Source organism: Kockiozyma suomiensis, assembly GCF_038497685.1.
Source record: "Kockiozyma suomiensis strain NRRL Y-17356 unplaced genomic scaffold V2V93scaffold_12, whole genome shotgun sequence".
NCBI lineage: Eukaryota > Fungi > Ascomycota > Lipomycetes > Lipomycetales > Lipomycetaceae > Kockiozyma > Kockiozyma suomiensis.
In genome coordinates, this window is record NW_027117675.1 from 71,689 (window position 1) to 92,041 (window position 20,353).

General features: G+C 47.3%; 8 protein-coding genes and 1 non-coding gene across 9 annotated transcripts; 5 read left to right on the forward strand and 4 right to left on the reverse strand.

The window, feature by feature from the left end:
* Position 1: 1 nt before the first annotated feature.
* On the forward strand, positions 2 to 848 carry V2V93DRAFT_59125 (thioredoxin-like protein). The gene has a single exon (XM_066912739.1). The coding sequence runs from the start codon at positions 103 to 105 to the stop codon at positions 751 to 753; it is 651 nt and encodes a 216-aa protein (XP_066764143.1). The 5' UTR covers positions 2 to 102; the 3' UTR covers positions 754 to 848.
* On the reverse strand, positions 799 to 2,325 carry V2V93DRAFT_373497 (Peroxin 13, N-terminal region-domain-containing protein). The gene has a single exon (XM_066911000.1). The coding sequence runs from the start codon at positions 2,222 to 2,224 to the stop codon at positions 944 to 946; it is 1,281 nt and encodes a 426-aa protein (XP_066764144.1). The 5' UTR covers positions 2,225 to 2,325; the 3' UTR covers positions 799 to 943.
* Positions 2,326 to 2,566: 241 nt separating this feature from the next.
* Positions 2,567 to 5,255, forward strand: V2V93DRAFT_373499 (heat shock protein 70 family). Its single transcript, XM_066911001.1, has 4 exons — positions 2,567 to 2,834; positions 2,922 to 2,941; positions 3,048 to 3,209; positions 3,277 to 5,255. The coding sequence occupies exons 1-4, from the start codon at positions 2,796 to 2,798 to the stop codon at positions 4,901 to 4,903; spliced, it is 1,848 nt and encodes a 615-aa protein (XP_066764145.1). The 5' UTR covers positions 2,567 to 2,795; the 3' UTR covers positions 4,904 to 5,255.
* Positions 4,988 to 7,394, reverse strand: V2V93DRAFT_373501 (FAD binding domain-containing protein). Its single transcript, XM_066911002.1, has 2 exons — positions 7,222 to 7,394; positions 4,988 to 7,170 (listed from the first exon to the last, which is right to left on the reverse strand). Exons 1-2 carry the CDS (start codon positions 7,231 to 7,233, stop codon positions 5,299 to 5,301), a joined length of 1,884 nt encoding a protein of 627 aa, XP_066764146.1. The 5' UTR covers positions 7,234 to 7,394; the 3' UTR covers positions 4,988 to 5,298.
* Positions 7,395 to 7,744: 350 nt separating this feature from the next.
* V2V93DRAFT_373503 (putative TOS1-like glycosyl hydrolase-domain-containing protein) lies at positions 7,745 to 9,538 on the reverse strand. Its single transcript, XM_066911003.1, has one exon. It carries the CDS (start codon positions 9,337 to 9,339, stop codon positions 7,897 to 7,899), a length of 1,443 nt encoding a protein of 480 aa, XP_066764147.1. The 5' UTR covers positions 9,340 to 9,538; the 3' UTR covers positions 7,745 to 7,896.
* A 1,516-nt stretch (positions 9,539 to 11,054) lies between these two features.
* Positions 11,055 to 12,709, forward strand: V2V93DRAFT_59172 (UV radiation resistance protein and autophagy-related subunit 14-domain-containing protein). Its single transcript, XM_066912740.1, has one exon. It carries the CDS (start codon positions 11,190 to 11,192, stop codon positions 12,621 to 12,623), a length of 1,434 nt encoding a protein of 477 aa, XP_066764148.1. The 5' UTR covers positions 11,055 to 11,189; the 3' UTR covers positions 12,624 to 12,709.
* A 205-nt stretch (positions 12,710 to 12,914) lies between these two features.
* On the forward strand, positions 12,915 to 14,537 carry V2V93DRAFT_373508 (uncharacterized protein). Its single transcript, XM_066911004.1, has 2 exons — positions 12,915 to 14,047; positions 14,117 to 14,537. The coding sequence occupies exons 1-2, from the start codon at positions 13,404 to 13,406 to the stop codon at positions 14,175 to 14,177; spliced, it is 705 nt and encodes a 234-aa protein (XP_066764149.1). The 5' UTR covers positions 12,915 to 13,403; the 3' UTR covers positions 14,178 to 14,537.
* Positions 14,538 to 14,609: 72 nt separating this feature from the next.
* V2V93DRAFT_t58 lies at positions 14,610 to 14,680 on the reverse strand. Its single transcript has one exon. It is a non-coding gene; the product is annotated as a tRNA-Gly (tRNA).
* A 1,774-nt stretch (positions 14,681 to 16,454) lies between these two features.
* On the forward strand, positions 16,455 to 20,203 carry V2V93DRAFT_360337 (uncharacterized protein; the record flags this gene model as incomplete). Its single annotated transcript, XM_066908129.1, has 3 exons — positions 16,455 to 18,284; positions 18,348 to 18,503; positions 18,566 to 20,203. The coding sequence occupies 3 exons, from the start codon at positions 16,455 to 16,457 to the stop codon at positions 20,201 to 20,203; spliced, it is 3,624 nt and encodes a 1,207-aa protein (XP_066764150.1).
* Between the last annotated feature and the right edge of the window lie 150 nt (positions 20,204 to 20,353).

The following is a 20,353-nucleotide window of genomic DNA, read 5'->3' on the forward strand; positions in this document are numbered from 1 at the left end:
TATTACGTAATAAGACGTCATAGTCTACGCCTACATCAACCATTCAATCACTATCTTTAACAACTCAACCTGCTCGACGCAACTACCAACGAATCAACAACAATGTCAATTCAGCCTCGTTTTCTCGCTCACAAGCTTACGAGCCCATCAAAGCTCGCGGCAGCTGCTTCGACAACCCCGCATACAATTGAACTGTACTTGGACTACGTATGTCCCTTCTCCCTCAAGCTGTTCAACCAAGTCTACCATAACCTTCTTCCTGCCATTGCTGAGAAATTTCCATCCGGTTCATTCACATTCGTGTTTAGACAGCAGATTCAGCCGTGGCATCCGAGTAGCACGTTGGTGCACGAAGCCGCGTTGGCAGTTGAACGTCTTGATGCCAGTAAATTCTGGCAGTTTTCTGATGCGCTCTTTGCTGTCTCGGCAGAGTACTACGATACTGCGGTTGCAGACGAGACTCGAGTTCAGACTTATGAGCGATTAGCTGAGCTCGCGTCTAAGAGCGTCGGGGTCGATAAAAAGGCTTTCTTGGAGTTACTTACCATTAAGCCAAGCGAAGACGGCAAGCCTCATAACAGCGGCAATCAAATTACTAATGATTTGAAATTATTTATTAGACAGGCAAGACAGACCTCGATTCACGTATCGCCTACCGTCTTGGTTGATGGTATTGTTGATAATAATATTAGCTCGGGATGGACTGTTGATCAGTGGATTGCAAAGTTGGAGGAAGTGTATGCCGCGAACTGACTGCCTCAGAGTCGATTGTGATTATGTGATTATTACCAGAAAAAATCAAAATCCAAAGTAATTCATTGTCCCATAAGATATACATAAAAATAAAAATAAAAACCAGACCTGCATCATTAACAAGCATGAAAACAAAAGTAAAACATTCACTCCCGAGTATGATAAAGCACAAAACACCCTTGAATCTATTCTACTCCGGTTTGACATTCTCATCGTTCTTATTAGGCGGACGCTTAATGTTCTGCACATAATTCGACGGGAAAAATCCCATTTTGCCATTTCTTAGCCGGCCCCTCCACCAAGTCGGCGAGTTCGCGTCATCTTTAGATACCATATCCTTCGACAGAATAGCAATAATTTCTCCCTTTTTGAATCCCAATTCAATCGCCTCGTTTTCAGGAGCAAAATCGTATACCGCACGGCAGAATTCAAGCTTTGAAGGGTCGATAATAAGATCCGACCCGTTGAGTACGCCGCCACCGACGCCGTTCGCTGCGGCAGATGCCGCAGCAGCAGCTTGTTGCGCCGCGATTTCCTCAGCAGACATATTTGCCGCTGTACCAAGCATAACACCATCGGCTGCCGACAGTCGCATATCATCTTGCTGTCTACTGGCGGCTAGAGCCTTTATAAGTTTCGACATGAGGTAGGGTCCGCCAAAGACGGCGCCGAGGAAGACGACGAGTGGCCAGATTGACACACGAGGTTGCTGTTGCTGGGTGCCGCTGCTTCCGGGTGTAAACTCGCCACGGCGGAATTGGTCAAAGCCACGCATCGAGAGACCGTCTTTGGATTTTGAAGTTGTTGTTGCCGCCGAAGATGCTCTCCCCGTGATACGATTCCAGATGCGTACAAATACACGCCAGAGCGCGAGGAGACCGACTGATGCTGATCCGATAAGACTGCGTCGCAGCGCAGCTACTTGCTCAGCCACGCCAACCATGGCGAAGAACGAGGAGTGCGTGGCCATGTATGTTGACTCTAGCATTTGTGCAAAGCCGCCTATCGCGCCAACGACGGCCTCGAGCATTTGGAAGGCGGCAGTAGTTGAGTTTTCAAGGCCACCAGCGCCACTTAGACCAGGTTGCATTCCCATACCACCGGTACCATACATTCGCGAGTATGGCGAGCCGTAGGGGGATGAGTAGGGAGAGTATGCAGAGGAATAGGGGGATGAGTATGCAGAGTATGGAGACGAATATGCAGAGTATGGACGAGCTGCGCCAGCGTAGCCCGAGTATGTTGATGCAAATGAGTTGACTGCTGACGAAGGCTGTGTCTGTTGCATTGCTGAGTTTGCCATTTCCGGTGGACGCGCCGGGAGAGCAGGAGAAGAGGCGACGGAGGCGTTTGTCGAGGCCGAGAGCGGAATTGAGGATGCCATTGCTGGCGCCGCAGTAGAAGTCGCTGAGCTCGATCCAGGCGGACAGCAAGCTTTCTGTTCCCAGGGTTTCGGTCGGGGAGCAGACATTCGAAAAGATAAGAATGGGTGTTGATATACGAGCGAAGCTGGAAACAAGAGAAGAGAAGCAAGCGTGCGGAGAGTGGCCGCCCCGTGACTGTTTCGGGCCGAGGTTGTGGGTGCGCAACTTTGTACCCATATTAGTACTCTTCAGCTGGAATTGTCTAGGTGTATTATTATGGGGATACTATGAGATATATCAATTTTCATAATGGTATAGCTATTCAAAGATCAGCAATAGATCCAAATTAATGTAAAATAGAGACTATCAACATCTACTACCAGCAGGAAGGATATACTTCTTGTAGTCATGTATTAGTCATTGCTGTCGTTCTGATTACAGATTATCAGCATAGTGGGTATTGTTCTCATATTTAAACTTTTTATCAAAGGCCCAAAAGAGAAACAAAAGTTTGCACTCCGCCCGAAATTTTTTTTCGCCTTTTGCAAGCACACACACTCTCTCTTCCTCTACTCTTCTTTCTCCCTCTCCACACCTCTTTCATTCTCAGAAGAATATTCTTTTTGCAAATCTCTTGGTTTTGCAGTTTGTTATTCTTTTGCTTTTTATATAATCACAATGTCTACTGAAGAAGTTTTTCCCGGTGCGATCGGTATCGTATGTCGGACCTTCCTTTTGTGCCACTCATCGCGGTGACTTTACAAGTTTTCAACATTTGCTGACTTTTTTTGTGTGCGTTAATAGGATCTTGGTACCACTTACTCGTAAGTCTTTTTTTGGCGGTAATTACTTTTTACAGCAATTACTTCTATGATGTGGTGCACCTACATTTTCATGGAGAAGCATTTTCAACTAACAAGTTTCGCACAGTTGTGTTGCTACTTACGACTCTGCTGTTGAGATCATTGCCAATGAGCAGGGAAACCGCGTTACTCCCTCGTTTGTTGCTTTCACCGACAAGGAGCGTCTTATTGGTGATGCCGCCAAGAACCAGGCTGCCTTGAACCCCAAGAACACTGTCTTCGATGCTAAGTGAGTTTTTTTATATTTTTTTTTATGAATGTTAGATGAAAATTCTTACTAACAAATTCAATTTTAGGCGTCTTATCGGACGGCGATTTGACGACCCCAGCGTGCAGAAGGACGCCAAGACCTGGCCTTTTACTGTCATTGCTGATGGTTCTGGCCAGCCCTTGATCGAGGTCGACTACCTCGAGGAGAAGAAGACTTTCTCTCCTCAGGAGATCAGTTCGATGGTTTTGACCAAGATGAAGGAAATCGCCGAGGCCAAGCTTGGAAAGAAGGTCGAGAAGGCTGTCATCACTGTTCCCGCTTACTTCAACGACTCGCAGCGTCAGGCTACCAAGGACGCCGGAGCCATTGCCGGACTCAACGTTTTGCGTATCATCAACGAGCCGACTGCCGCCGCTATTGCGTACGGTCTTGGTGCTGGAAAGACCAAGAAGGAGAAGTACGTTCTCATTTTCGATCTTGGTGGTGGTACTTTTGATGTGTCGCTTCTTAAAATTGAAGGTGGTGTCTTCACTGTCAAGGCTACTGCTGGTGACACCCATCTTGGAGGACAGGATTTTGACACCAACTTGCTCGAGCACTTCAAGGCCGAGTTCAAGCGCAAGACCAAGCTTGACATCTCTGACGATGCGCGTGCTCTGCGACGTCTGCGCTCGGCTTGCGAGCGTGCTAAGCGTACTTTGTCGTCGGTTACGCAGACCACTGTTGAGATTGACTCGCTTTTCAATGGCGAGGATTTCAACACCAGCATCACGCGTGCTCGTTTCGAGGATCTTAACGCTGCTATGTTCAAGAGCACTTTGACTCCTGTTGAGCAGGTGCTCAAGGATGCCAAGGCCGAGAAGTCTGAGGTTGACGAGGTTGTTCTCGTCGGAGGATCTACTCGTATCCCCAAGATTCAGAAGATGCTGTCTGATTTCTTTGACGGCAAACAGCTCGAGAAGTCGATCAACCCCGATGAGGCCGTCGCTTACGGTGCCGCCGTCCAGGGTGCTATTCTCACCAATCAAGCTGTCGGTGAGGCCACCGAGGACTTGCTTTTGCTTGACGTCGTTCCTCTCTCTCTCGGAGTTGCCATGGAGGGCAACATCTTTGCGCCGGTCGTGCCGCGCAATACCACCGTGCCTACCATTAAGCGCCGCACTTTCACCACGATCGAGGACCACCAGACCACTGTGCAGTTCCCGGTTTACCAGGGTGAGCGTGTCAACTGCGTTGAGAACACTTTGCTCGGTGAGTTTGACCTCAAGGGAATCCCACCCATGCGCGCCGGTGAGCCTGTTCTCGAGGCCATCTTCGAGGTCGACGCCAACGGTATCCTGAAGGTCACCGCTGTCGAGAAGTCTACTGGTCGGTCTGCCAACATCACGATCTCGAACTCGGTCGGCAAGCTGTCTAGCCAGGATATCGAGAAGATGATTTCTGATGCCGAGAAGTTCAAGACCGCCGATGAGGCCTTCTCCAAGAAATTCGAGCAACGTCAACAACTCGAGAGCTATATTTCGTCTGTCGAGTCGACTATTACTGATCCTAGCATCTCGCTCAAGCTCAAGCGTGGATCCAAGGACCGGATTGAGAACGCTCTTTCGGACGCGATGGCGGCGCTCGAGATCGAGGATGCCTCGGCCGATGATTTGAGAAAGGCCGAGCTCCTGCTCAAGCGTGTCGTCACTCGTTCCATGTCGTCGCGTTAAATTTCTTGCAATGAGTGTGGCTTCGTTTTCTTTTTCTCTGGGGTGCATTTCGGATGGAAGAAAAGATTTGGATAAATAAACTGTATGAAATAATAATCTTTTTTTTTTTATTTCTTATGTTATTTACGTGTCGTGAGTTTTTATTATTTGTTTTTGTCTATCTTTATTTGTTTTGAGAGAGAGAGAAAAGTTTGAATATAGTAATCGTTTATCTCACTTTATAAAACTCTATAGTTTATTTTCCTCTCAATATTAATTAGTGATGTAGCTGAACTTCATATAATTACTCGATTTCGATTACACTGCTACTATTGATATATGCTTAAAAAAAGTAAAAAGAAAAAAAGAAGAGGGAACAAAAAAACATAAGGTCACGACATAAGTTAAAGTACAGATCACAACTCAAGTACCGGATTCGACCCTTTTATTTTTCCAATAACAGTTTCCGGCGCATATTTTGGAATTACTCGATCTTCATGTAACATTTCAAATTCCTCGGTCGCATCGCGTCCCGCAAAATTAACTATGGCATTGACACCACCCGGGTGATCAGGAAGGAACGAGGTGACGTCCATTACTAGACCTTTGACAATTACCCAGCAGTCATCTTTCTTGTTGTGCTTTTTGACATCGTCAACTGTGAATTCTGTTTCTGGGATTGAGAATTCTTTGGCTTCCGGTTTAGGTTGTTCTGCGGGAGCTGAAGAAGAAGTTACGGGAGAGGTAGTAGCAGCAGAGGTTGATGAAGACGGACCCGAGCCGGATGAGTTCCAGTCAACAACAACTTGACCAGGCAAATTGGGATCAATATGAAGACTAATTTTGGAAAGTCGCTGGCCCGCACTAGAGGCAGCAGATCCGCCTTGCTTCAGAAGCTTTTGGAAAAGATATTGACTTGCCGAGTCGCCCGCGACGCGTCCGTAGACAACACAACCCAATAAACTTGATCCACCAAGACGATTAGCTCCATGAACACCTCCCGCGAGTTCTCCGCAGGCAAAGAGTCCGTCAAACGGTTTCTTGGACTCGGAGTGCAAGATCTGCGCTTTGTCGTTAATTTCGACGCCGCCCATGGTGAAGTGCAAGACCGGTGTCATAAGCGCGACATGGAAATTTGTGTCTTCAATGTCAAAGGGTCCATTTGCAAAGTATTTCTTGCCGTACTTGTCTTTCTTCTTGCCATCAGCAATGTCGTTGTACTCGGCAAAGACCGCCTTCAGCTTGGCTTCGCCGCAGCCAATCTCCTTCGCCAGCTCACGGCCAGTCATCTTGCGCATGAGACCGCGACCAGAGTAGTGCTTGGTGTGAAAGTCAAGAACATTAGAAGCCTTTCCGGTGAGCACGAGACGGATAGGAAACTTCGTTTTGAACATCTCGTTGGAGACGTAGTCGCGGTGGCCGAGATCGTCGCAGAAGCGCTCGCCGTCAGCGTTTAGCAAGATACCGCCTTCTCCGCGAAGAGCCTCGGCTGCGAGGAATTTCCACTTATTGTCGGGGTCTTTGGGGTCTACGAGACCAGTAGGATGTACCTGAATCTTCTCCATGTCGATACCGGTGCCTCCAGCGGCCATGACCATCTTTTGGCCGTCGCCAGTGGCGTGCGTGCCGTTTGTCGTTGCAAGACCAAAGATTTCAGGACGGTACTTTTTGATAAGTGAAGACTCAGTAAAGTCAGCAGCATATCCACCGGTTGCGAGCACGACGGGACCAAAAATTTGCTTGATCTCGCCAGACTCGGATTCGTACTCTACGCCGGTGACCTTGAGGTCATCAGATGGATCCTTGAGGACGCGCGTGACGCGCGCCTTCTTGAGGATCTGCACGCGGTCGGGAATTTGCTCTGCGTAGTCCTCGATGCGCTCCATGAGCGCATAAGTGATCGCCATACCGGGGAACTTTGCGTCGTGACCACGGTGCGTGCGCGGCTGTGAATGACCGCCGAGGCGCGAGACGAGGGTGAGGTCAAGCTTGAAGACATCCTGCAGCCACTCGACAGCGGCGGCGGAATTGTATGTAAGCACGCGGATGAGGTCGGGGCGTGCAAGATCGCGCGCCGATTTGATGGTGTCGTTGTAGAATTGCTGGACTGAGTCTTGGATATTGAGGTCAACTTGCGTGCGAGTGAGAGCGCCGTTGATTCCCGACGTTGCTTTGGTGGAGTTTCCGCCGAAGAAGCCTTGCTTGTCGACAAGTACAACATTTGCGCCGTTGAGGAGGAGCTGGTGGGCCGCGGAGAGGCCGGAGAGGCCACCGCCGACGACTATGACCTGGGAGAAGTCAGTAATTGGTAGGAGATTTATCAAAAGGCAGAAACATACACGTTCGCTCATGATGGAGAGGAAAGCAGGGGAAAAAAGAGACAAAGGAGTATGAGATAAGAAAGCAATAGAGAAAAAGGAAAAAGACAAGCGGTAGCAGAGAAGGGGAAAGTAGGAAAGAAGAAGACTATATACAAGCAACTACTAGGAGATAATTACTGCCGCGGGGCAGGTGTCTGAGCGCTGTGCCGGGCACGCTAGCACCCAAGTTTAGCCTAATATTGCAGCGTGCTTGAAGCTCCACGATAGCACCCGCTTAGCTCGGCCAGTCAGACGGCACGGATTTGTGTGCGGGGAAGAGACTGCGAGAGTTTGCATCTTCATGTGATTGAGTAAGCTGAATATGTTGTTGTATTCTCTCGATATAATCTGTAATCTCTTGGTGTTTTCTTTATAATTTCTCTGCATTTATTGTGCCATTGTCTGCTTCTCGTCTCCTGCTCGCGTTCTCGCTCCAGCGATCAGCCGAGCTTGTTGATCACGTGCATTACTATATGAGCTTTTACTTGTCTACATACAATAATAATTTCGATCCGTTCATTAGCTTGCATGTCTATACTATAGTACAAACTCACACCCAGCACACCGAATTGTGAAAAATCAGAGCAGCAAAAATAAATAAATAAACAATTCCAAATATAAATTAATCGTACACCATCTCAGACCCTCACTAGCTCACGAACTCAGACTAACCACCGTCGCACTGGAGCTCATCCAGTCCGCAACGGTATCCGCACTCACGCTGCCACCGAAATCAGTCGCATCATCAAGCTGAACCAAAAATACTTTCGAACTACTACCGTCGAATATAACCGCCGCCTTCATAGTGCTGTCTGTTGGGCGCACAAAATAATCTGACGAGCCACCGCCTGAGCCGCCTTGCTCATCGTGCAGTGTCGATATCATGTAGTTGCTACCTGAAGACAGCACCTCGAAAGCGTCAAACTCTCCGCAGCCTGAGGCCCAGCACGAACATGTTCCGTACTGCGAGGTGCGAGGAATTCTTCCGTTCAAAAACCATATCGCTGGCATGTCGCCGTTGAATGAAGCACTCGAGCTGCTATCGGACGGCATTTGAAACTCGAACAGAAACATCTTCATGTCTCCGCTGAATCCGACAAACGCTGGAATACCATCACGATAGTAGCCACATGTGTCAGTCGTACACTCGGTATCGGAAAACATGATAAACTCGGTGTTAGATCCCACAAGGACGTCACCGAGCACCTGCGAAGACGCCGCAGCAGTCTCGCCATCGCTGTTGCAGTACGACAGCGAGTTACCCCAGCACGAAGACCATGTGCCGGATCCATTTGTGCCACCGAGGTTGTTGAGAAACGTAATTCCGCTCTGCGTGCCCGATGACGAGTCGTACTGCGCAGTGCGGCTCCAGTCTGAGGTCGAGATTGTCGTTGTCGAGCTCGCCGAGGATGAAGTAGACGTAGACGATGAAGATGAAGAGAACGAGGTCGTCGTCGACGAACTAGAAGTGCTACTCGTAGTCGATACAGAAAACGTAGTGGCAGCACTGGTCGACACTGAACCGCTAGGTCCGACCGAGATATCAGTCGTCGGCGCTCCAAAATTCAGCGTAGTCTCGACCGGGACAGCGACGACTGCCTCGCTCGAGGCAGTGTTTACAGAAATTGTGCTTACAGAGGGCTCGGCAGACGAAGTCGCATCCTCGTCAGGGTTATAATAAATAGTCTGCACCATGGTAACAATCTCAGTGACGACCTCGAGTGCACGCTTCTGGTGCTGCACGGCATGCTGTCGCTCGTGCAAGTGCAAGTGAGCGTCGCGCTTCTTCATCTTTGACGATGACTCTGACGAAGAAGTGTAAACAGAGACCTGTTTAAGCTGAATGGGGCCGCGGAAGTGCACAGAGAGGTCATCGGAGAAGGGAGCGAGACTGCCAGAGAACGAGCGGGTCTCGGTTGAACAGCTGCAGTCGTCCATCGAGGTCACGTCGGTGTAAGAGCCCGAGAAGCCAACATTTTCGTATTCGATAGCAGTAGCCGCGTTGCAGTAGTAGTTTCCTGAGATCTGAGTGCAAGAGTCGGCAGCGACAAGAGCCGCTGTTGTGGCGAGGGCAATAGCGGAGGAAAGGAAGCGCATGTTGATGTTATGTTGTTTGTTTACACTGGGCTGTGGCCTTTATCGGTTCGGAAGACGTGTAGGACGAAGAAGAGGGCAAACGAATGTCGAGAAGAGCAACCGGCGAGAAAAGAGCGGCAGGCCGGGAGCTGGAGCAACAGGAGAGGCGTGAAGCAGAAACAGAGACGGAGCAGGAGCAGGAGAAGAGGCTGCTGTGCGAAGGGGCAGGCAGACTTTATTGAGTCTGACGCGTACGAGGAATGTGGCGTAGCAAACTAGCCTGAAATGAAGATGGAGTGGCTGGTGCATTCCCTAAGTGGGCGGCGCTTTCGGGTCAGGGTCCATCTGGAGATCAACGCAGAGCCAGAGAGCTGAAGATGTAGATTGCAGAGGCATAGTGACTATATATACATATATATATACATATACCAATATACATGGCAATATGTATCATAATAATGATATATCATACAGCACAATCCAGTCCTCGCTGGCGTTTGCAGCTGCTCAGGCTTGGCTGCTCGCAGTTTTTTCGCGAAAACTCTAAAGGAAAAAGGGTCCTGGTCCAGACATAAGTGGCTCGCCCAATCGCGGCTTGGACGTGGCGCTTTGCAATCTCCCGTTTCATAATAATCAGGCGCTTTTCAAACCTCGGCCATTGCCTGCATCTTTGCCTCGTACTTTAGAGTCGAGAGCATTTGCCGTCGGTTTGCGCGCACGGGTGAGATAGAGCTGGAGTGGTGCACTATTCATGCTGAACGGTAGCAACGGCGGCAGTCCTCAACAACAACAACAACAACAACAACAACAAGACAACTTAAATTGCACTTGACACATGCACGGTGCTGCTCTGCGCTCCGCGCTGTCCTGGCCCAATCCTTTGTATGTAAAGCTGTAGTACCAAAGTACTGTATATCGACTGACTCTTGAGGCTTGTACACCCGCTAATACACACGTAACTCGCAATTAAACCCGCATTCGTAGTATTATTATTATTAACTCGTTTCATATCAAACCTCATCAAGCAAATTGAAAGATAAAGCAAAAAAAAATGAAAAAAAAAAATCAATTAAGAGAACGCAATAAGCAATACAAACACAGGCATCCTCACAGCAGACATTGGCTACAATTCCTCAACCATCTCCTGTGAATCCACAAGAATGCTTAACGCTGCTCGAACGGCTTCGACACAACTTAGTAGCTCCAGTCTTGTGCCCTCAATCTCGTCATACTTGGTCTTGGCCCACTCTAGTCTATTCTTGATTCTGCGATAGTCTTCTCGTTAGTCTTCTTCTACCACTCTCGTTTCAAATCGTCTATCTTATACCGCTTGCGACTACGCAGATGATCAAACTGCGATGCTGCGTTAACCCAAGCAAAAACTCCCTATATCGCAATATGAGATCATAATTAGTCCCGTCGCTGACACTCTTTGCTGCAAAAATCACTCAAAAATACGTCGCTAAACGCCTTGAACTCGGCAAACACCTGACGCTGCTCTTCAAGCGCGCGTGACATTGCTTTTCGATACTCGTCAAATACAGCACTGTCGTCAATTGCATCAATCTCTGCTAACATATCTCGCGTCTGTGCTTCGGTCATTGCGGGTATAGTTTACTCGATTCTAAACTAAGTACAATACCAGAACACGCTCATCTAAATCAAAACCCAGTGATCATAGGGTTAGGTGTCACTACAACTCAAGTCATTTCTTGCCTTCTCGTGACTTTGCTCCCAATTTCATTCGTCTCCCCAACTAAAGCCGAATCGATGACGCCCTTGCCTCATTATAATCACAGCTTTTGGCCATCTTAGTGCGTCTGTCTACCTGATTTAGTTTTGGTTTGAATCCATCTTCCGTTAAGTCTGCCATGCCTACTGGTGCTGCGCTTGCAGTCTGCGGGATCTGCTCTCGAGCAGATACGTCACTGACATGTCCGCGCTGCGCATCTTCCTTGGCTTTGTCTGACCGTTTGCAACTTTTGTCGATGCTTGCCTCGCGCTCTAGTATTGCTGAAAGTTTGAGCAACGGCGGATACTTCCAATCCAGTGCCGAAAGTCAGCTGAAACGAATATCAATAGCACTCGTCAACCTACGCGAGAATTTCGCGCTGCTCCGCGACGCCTCCGTGCACGATTCTGCTCGTGCTGCTGATCTTCGTGCTATGGTTCGAAGCAAAAGGCATTCGCTGACGACGGTCACTGCCGCCTTGAGAAATGCGCATTCGTTACAGATCGACTCGGCAGGTCGGTCTCGCGACCGTGCTAGAAGCAAATCTCAAGCGGTCTGTCAGGCTCTTGCAGATGAACAGAGATCCAAGTTAGCAGATTTGTGCTCGGCATTACAGGTTGTTTATTCAAGCTCTTCTGCTCCTTCTTCGACATTGGCGGATAGTAGTAACAATGCAAAAGGTGGCGTACTCAGTATTTCGGGAATTGTCATTCCTAATTTAGCAAGTTTACATGGTCTAGCACCGGCAGTACTTGTGCCTGCTATGGAAAAGCTTTGCGTGTTTGTGACCCTACTGGCAAAATATCTCGGGGTGCTACTTCCGTATGAGATTATTCTGCGTCCGCAACTGGGACTCCGTCGACGGCCTGTTGTCGAAACATCTTCACTAGGTCCTGGGACTGGTGAAAGTGGGCAGTATCGCAGACTGACGATATCCGGCGAGGTTTCAGTGCTAGCTTTAAAAGAACGGAGTCGACGGGAGCTGGATGCATTTATAGAGGCTGTGGCTTTACTTGTTTGCGATATCGTGTACTTGCAAACAAGTGTTGTTCCACGTCCCAACAACGAGATGGATCTGCTGTATAGCAGCGAGCAACGTAGCAGCAAGGAGAAGCTGCGCGAGGTGTACGGGTATCTCGATATCGGGCCATTTATCTGGCAAATACTAGAGCATTTTCAACTGCCATCATCGTCATCGTCTCTGTCATCGCCATCGTCGCCATCATCGCCCGCCGAACTGATTTTCTCTTCTTCAAAAAAGCATCTCTCTTCACAAAAGAAAGTCGTGACAGCGATAGTAGATCCTGCGGTTATATTGGTCGCTTTGAAAGAGAAGAACAAGATTGACGCAGATTGGCGGTCATGGGCGGAATGGCAGATTGTCGAGGCGGACGGCGATAGTGATACTGCTGAGGATATTCTTTTTGTCGATGCATTTGATCAAGAAAAAAATCATTCGCTTCCAGCTACTGCTGCCGAGGCTACTGCTGTGAAACCTGAGGACGAGAAGTGGGCGGACGTGAGAAGAAGGCCGAAGAAGCGAGGCAATCGGCGGCAAAGTGGCGGGCGTTAGTGATTCTATGATTCTGTGGATATAGTGTTTATATAGATCATCACGGCAATACAGCATGATATTGTATACATAGACCATGAGAGAAGTACAGGCTTAAGTGAGAGCTGAGTAATAAGAGCAAAAAAATAAATGAGGACGCGCGTGCGACGCGACCTGAGGCGCAGCTGTCAAATAAAAAAACGCGGACCCAGCCCCTGTTTCCTAATCTAGATGTGCTTAATCTGGTAATTTGTGCGGCTCTTTTGTCTACACTGCTGTGTTCGGAATGTTCCTTCTTTTTCTTGGTTTTAGAATATGCGAGCTCTTTCTTGGTTATTTATTGTAGTTTAAGAAGCTCGATCATGTGCGTGTGAATGCGAGAAGGCACAGAGAAATCATAGACGTGGTCCGGAGATATTTCATTCATCGCGCTGAATATCAGGTTCACTCTCATTCCCTGCCTCCATTCTCGCATACCAAAAATACGTTTTGAATCCAGATACCACGACTGAAATCATATTCAGCGAGCGAAACACTCGCTACCGAGAAGGGCTAGTGCAGTTGTAATTTGACATGGTATGAGGCGCGCAGCCATTCTAGTCACTATTTTGTGAGTTGGTGAGCTTATTTGTGAGTTTCGATGGTGTCACTCGGAGCACACTTTTTCTTTGTGCAGGCTGATACTGAAGCCGGCATTTGGATCTACAGCGCTTTACTTCTGTTTATACGAGTAGTCTGAACTCTCTCTTTGTTTGCCTTTTTTCTTTGCTATCGTGTGTGCGTTCGAATTTGTTTGTGGAGATGGCTGATCGCAGAGACAGAGAAAGAGACAGAGATCGCGGATATCGAGAGCGGGAATCGTATCGTGGTGCTAGGGACAGGGAGCCAAGAGATTATAGAGACAGAGATAGAGACAGAGATAAAGACAGAGACAGAGAGTCGAGAGATTACAGGGATAGGGACAGAACACGAGATCGAGAGAGAGAAAGAGATAGAGATAGAAGAGAGCGGCACCGTCCATCAGATCCTAGACGTCGTTCCCGCAGCCCAACATCCTTTCGTGACCACTCTCGTCGTCGCGGTGGTCGCGAACGGGATTCTCACCTTGACTACGACGACAGCGGCGACTATCGAGCGTCCTCGCGAAGATCTACCTCTCATAGTCCTGATCGTCGTAGTCGAAACGATGACGACTCACGTCAGCGCCACCGACGGCGAGAACGTACTCCTAGCGCAACTCGTTCGCCGTCTCCTCCCGCTCCTCATAAGAAGATTGCTGATGAATCAAAAGAAGTAGAAGAAGAGGACGAGGACGAGGACGAGGCGGCTATGATGGCAAAAATGATGGGATTCACTGGATTCACCACTACAAAACAGAAGAAAGTCTCCGGAAACGATGTCGGCGCAGTCTTGCATGAGAAAGTTCCCGAGTTTCGTCAATACATGTATGTATTCTTTATTTTCTCTTTTCAGGTTTATTTTTGCTTGTATGTGGTATTAACTATTTCGTTCAGGAATCGGCAAGGTGGATTCAATCGCGCACTATCGCCTGGTGGAAGTGTCATTAGACGATAACTCACGCACCGGTTTGAGTAGTACAACGTAAATTGTTGTATTTGCAAAAGGCAAGTGTCTGCACCTATGCAACACCTTTCTTCTAGTGAATCGTATATCATTCATTAATCTACAGTCAAGTATTTAGAAACGTCTTATCTCTCAATGATGCGGTAAGATCATAACCTGTGCAAAATCCGCATTATAAAATCAGCTTTGAGTCTATCTGCTGCCGTAGTTAATCTATCTTCTGGTTCTTTATTTTCAGCACATCGATCAACAAGGTTAACCAAAAAAAAGTAAATTTTTTATTTCCGTTTCTCTCTTCTCGATTGATCACATTTTTAGCCATCTTCTTGAATTAAATTCTATCAAACCTGACGCAAACTATATATATCTATATCTATCCTGATATTCCAGAATGGAATACTAAAAGTATAAAGAAAAAAAAAATGCGTCAGCCCGGAGTCGAACCGGGGGCTCGTCGATGGCAACGACGAATTTTACCGCTAAACCACTAACGCCAATTTATAATTACATCCTATTTGGTCTGACATATTCTATATTAGTTTATTAACCCTTCCCCTGATACTGATACTGACACTGGAACGTTTGTCCTGTTTCGATAAGGCACTGCACGTTTAATTTTGTGTTCATTTGAATGCGAAATGGGCGTCTACCAATAGGCCTATTCGTAACAGGATATTGTGGTCTGGGGATTCTTGCGCTATAATGTTTGGTAGCACGTTGTCGACAACGATATATCAATCAGTTAGCTATTTGGTGTTTCTATATTTCTCTCTTCATATTAGATTACTGAGGATAGTCTCTTATATTAAATAGATATCAAACCGCATAGGTTCCTATACTTGACACAAACACCGCTATGGTCTCTATACGTCTTTAGCAGTTAGTATCTCAGACGTGTTGTAAGCGATGGTCCTTGTCCTTCGCAAACCCTACTACACCGTAGCCAAGCTATAAATTGAACCAACTCCACTCCGATTTTTGATCTTTTTTTTCCTTTTTTTTTCTTTGACACATAAACTTTCCCTTCTATTCACTGCGTCGTTTAAATCATTAAATGAACGGAGGGGAAAAGAACGGGTAGATTGAGATTTCTTCTTGTTTTTCATTTAATTTTTTAAAGGAAATGGGTTGGAGGCGTGAGTCTTAACCTCATGCCGGGCGTCTTTTTTTTTATGAGCCATTCTTTTTGAGCTCGACGCTCGGCAACGGATTCACTCGACATTTTATTTTTTTTATGTGACTGGTATTGCTTTCTTATTATATATATCACTATGTTGGTTTTAGGTTCAACGAGAAGGTATAGTGCTCTTTGCGAATATGTTACGTCTCAATAAGATATCACAACTCAATATTCTGTGAAACGGAGAGGAGAATATGGAGATCTGAAATTCCTGATACCAGTATTCAATATCTGCCAACTTCTCGTTCTGTTTGAATTTTGAATAAAATGATAGTTTTCTAGAAAATGATGAATTTAGTATTGAGACTGTTCTTTTGTTTGTCTGTTGATACGCAGTTTAAAAGAAATTTCTTAAGATTCAAAATTAATGCTCAATAACTATAACTGTATAACGATTTGAGTGATATTTATTCGTCAAAAGATCTCATGTTTATGTAAAATGCTGCCAAATATCAAAATTGTTAAATCTAGTTATTCGGTTATGAATATTTATCACGTGATATACTAGTGCGATGCGAGGGTGACACACGCTGGCAGGCGGAGAGCGGCACGCAGCGTTGAGGTAAACAAACCGCACTTCGCAAATTCACAAAACGGTTGGCTTTAAGCACGGTTTGATCGAAGACTGCTGCGTCATTTCTTAGCCTAAAAGTTCGCTCCCCTGTCAGTTTACTTGTTTGCTATAGGCTTTTTTGTGTTATTATAATAAGTCGGTGCATTCGGTTGTAAATTGGGTCCTTGTTTGTGTGCTATTGAACGCGTCACGCATTTGTGCTGCTTGCTTTCACTTGCGGATTTACGGCTCTTACTTGACTGCGGCTATACTTCTTAAATTATCGTTATCAGAGGATTTTTTTTTTCTAGGCCTAATTCTATATCGTCGGTTTTCTGGCCAGCCTTTCAGTATCAGATGCAATCGCTATCGCGTATGTCAAATACCTTTTTTCTTAGATCACACACTTTCCTAGAGAACTTCAGAGCTAACTTATAAAAAAACAGGTCTGCATTAAATAACAATGGATGATTTGACTTCGACACCGATATCTCAGCTTCCGCGAGCCCGAACGAGTTCCTCTGGCACGGCAACGATGTCGCCAGTATCCCCCATCAAGTCCGCTTTCGTCGACGTTCTCTCCTCGCCCGCAGCGGAACATGAACAGTCTGCTAACGCCAATATGAGCAATGGAAATAGCAGTTTTGGTGATTTGCAAAATCTTTCATCGGTATCGATGATGCCACCCTTGTCGCCGCCGTCAGAGTCCGAAGTCGGAATGCCTGCGCTGCCGCCTACGGCTGCCACGCCGCAGAGTGTGGCGAGGTTGGCGCAGCATAGTGGGAAAATCAGGAATATGATCTCTCCGGTTAGTGTTGCTGATAGCGTACTTGACGTGGCTGAGAGTTTGAGCCGAATGAGTATTGGTAGTGAGAGCGACAAGAGTGCTGTTCTAAATTCAGATGGCGATAAAGCTACTGTGCAGACTAATGCCATCAGCAAAATAAGGCAACAGAGTGCGATTGCTAGTGAGGATGACTGTAGTTGCAAGGAGGACGCGGAAGAATCTCTGCGACAAGCTGATGCGGAGTCAGTCGTCACTTTGCAGAATCAAAAGTTCATGAGTCCCAAGCGAACTACTGAAGAAGATGATCCAGTGCCCGAGCAAGACGATGAAGATGAATATGAAATTGATCGCGGACAGGAAGAATTCGAAGAAGAGCACGGTAATGAACAGGAACAAGAAGAATACGAAAAACACCATGAAGACTCACAAGAAACAGTCGAGCCGGAGCAAAGCATTCAACAGCAGACATTCAACACTTCGATGGCCGTCTCGGAAAATCTCTCGCTACCGTCGATGGAGACCTCATTTACCGGTTCGCTGATGCAGCATGATTCGTCGATTGTGGCCGATGATAATGAATTTGAAGATGACGAACCTGAATCGCCGACGGTGGTACAGGAGACAGTCGATAGTCAGCAACAAGAGCAATTACGTGTGCACGAAGAATTCTTGTCTTCGCCACCGGTATCTCCTCCGCCAGTCGTTGACGACGATTATGAGATCGGAGAGGAACAGTATGAAGAAGATATTCCTGTACTGACTACGCACACCCTTCGCGATGTCGCGGAAGAGGAGTACGAAGATGAGGACGACGATTATGATAGATCGCCTCTTTATAGGAAAGGACTCCAACCTTCACATCGCTCATCAACACAAACACCAGCCAAGCCTTTGCGTGAGATTCAGTCAACCGCCGTAGCAAGAGCAGGAACCGCCACGAGACAAAGACTTCCGGCTCCAACTGACACGGCAATAGCTGATCGCGTGAAAAATGTCAAAGTCACAGATTCTGCAATCAAAGGCTTTGCACTACGACAACAGCAACAACAGCAGCAGTCGCGCTCTTCACGTGCAAGTCTCAGCTCATCGCACGCGGTGCCCAATACAGTCAGCAAGCTCACGCTCAAGGAGCAATCTGCGTTGATTGATAAGCTTCAGAAGGAGACTTTTGGACTACAGCTCAAAATATATTACATGACACAAGAGCTCGATAAGCGGTCCGAAGATGGCATACGCGAGATCAGGAATGAGAATATCGAACTGAAGAGCACGATTGCGCGCATGAGTTTAGAAGCTAAGAGTATGCAACGACAAATTTTTGAGCTTGAGCGGAAATTAGGAGAAACCTCTCAATCTGATGCGCGTAACGAGCAAATTCAATCGGACCGTAGACGAGAAGTCGAGGAATTGCAAGGTGAGATGGAGCAGTACTTGGGTATGATTGAGGAATTGCGCGCCGATGCCGAAAATAGTCATAAGATGGTGGAGGAGATGAAGGAGCGCGAGCGCGAGTATGTAGATGAGATTGACAGATTGAAGAAGACGCCTGATAATGACGCCATGCTTGAAGAGCAGATTGTGAGTACTCTCTCTAGAGCGAATTAAGTACTGCTGATGAATGCTAATTTGCTTTCTATACAGGTGACATTAAAGGGTTTTCTGGAAAAGGAACAAGAAGCTCGCAATTCTGCGCAGAAGGAGATTATGGATTTGCGGTCTGATATGCTTAAAGTGCGACGCAGCGCCTCCGTTATGGGAGATCGCGAGTCAACTGCTGAAATCGCACGTCTTCGGCAGGTAGGTTTTTTTTTATTCAAAGCAGATGTGGAAAAGTATGACTGCTGACACTGCTTGATTAGGAAATTCGTGATTTACGTCGAGACTTAGGGACGCAGACTATGCATGCCGACGCGCAGGAGATGGAAAAAGAGAGGTTATATCGCGAACTCGAAAGTTTGCGACGATCGAGTTCTTCTCGACGATCACTGGCTTCAAGCGGTGAGTTGGAAGAAAATAATCTTCTGATTAGCGAATTACGCGATAAATTATCTGAAGTAAAGCATATTGCGCGAGAGCGAAAGATCCAAGTTGATATTCTTAATCGTGAGAATGGAGAGTTACAAGACGCACTCGATGCACAGCAGGCTAGTATTCAATTACTTACGCAAAAGGTAGACGAGGCAGGCGAGAAGCTTGAATTGCAGGAAACAGAACTTGAGCGATGTTATCGAGATATCCAAACGCGCGAGGACGAGATCGTTACATGGCAAGAGGATTATGAGGCACTGTCTACCGAGGCGGAGTCTGAATTGACTAGGCTGAATGATCTTTTAGAGACCAAGAATGAGGAGATTGCCAGATTTTCCAATATTGATGACGAGCTTTTGCGACTTGATGATTTGGTCAGGAATAGCGAGGCACAGCTTAAGCAGCGCGAATTAGATATTTCGGCCAAACAAGCGGAGATTGTAAGATTACAACGCGAGAACTCGGCGAAGGATGTCGAATTTGACAAGATGAATGCAGAGGTTGAATCGTGTACACGCTTGCTGAGTGCCCTGCAGCGCGATAATGCGGCTCAAAAGAAGGAACTTGCAGTGTATCACGAGCAGAGCTCTGAGCAGAAGCGAACTATTGAGCGATTGCGAGCTGATTTAGACACGATGAGAAAGTCACTTGAAGAGAAAGTCAAGGATGCGAAGCGTGCCACCGTGCAAGAGCGCAAAGATGCTGAAAGCAAACTTCAGGAATTGCGGACGCAGCTTTCCGATGCGCGCGCTGAGTTTGCAAAGACGGAGAAGAGACTTTCTAAAGAGCTTGCCGAAGAACGCGCCGAAAACGCGGCCGCGCGTGAGACTTTAGAATCAGTTAAGGCGTTTCAATCCGAAGTCACCGAGCAGCTTGAAGCCAAAGAAATTGAGAGCGAGCGCGAACAAAGGGCAATTGAGCACGAACTTGCGCAGCGAGATGCCGAGCATGCAAAGCTTGTGTCTGAACTGGAAGGGAAGCTTACCGAGCACGCAAAGCTTGTGTCTGAACTTGAAGGGAAGCTTGCCGAGGCGCAGGAGCGCGCCAAGCAGACCTCGCAAGAGACGGTGAACAGTCGGTTTTCATTGCCGGGATCAGTGAGTGCGTCGCTGACAGACACGCTCGGATCGTCGACGGCCAAGATACCTGCCGGTGGACTGACGAGCGATAAGTTCATGCTACGACTGCAAGATTACGAAAAGAGACTAAAGGCCGAGCGCGAGGCGCGTATACGTGATCGCGATGGTTCGCGGCAGAGACTCAGCGAGGCGCAGACTGTTATCGATGAATTGCGGGGACAACTTTCTCGCGCGCGCTCTGCGCGCAGTGGTGCTGCTGGGGGTGCGTTCGGATTTGGTCCGCTGGGGGCAGCCTTTGGCCGTTCGTTTGGACAGTCGCAGCGGAGAGATGAGAACTGGTCTGCTAGTGTCAAGTCTGAAGAAATTGATGACGATGATGTAGATAGTTGAGCGATGATTTTGAGACTAAAATGCGTTAATGTGTACGATTAAAATTTTCTAAATGGTCTGGATATTGTTATGAAGTTAGTTTTAACTAGTGGGTCTGTTTGTTTGTTTGTTTTTATACATAATGCATTGAGATATGATTATACTGACGCA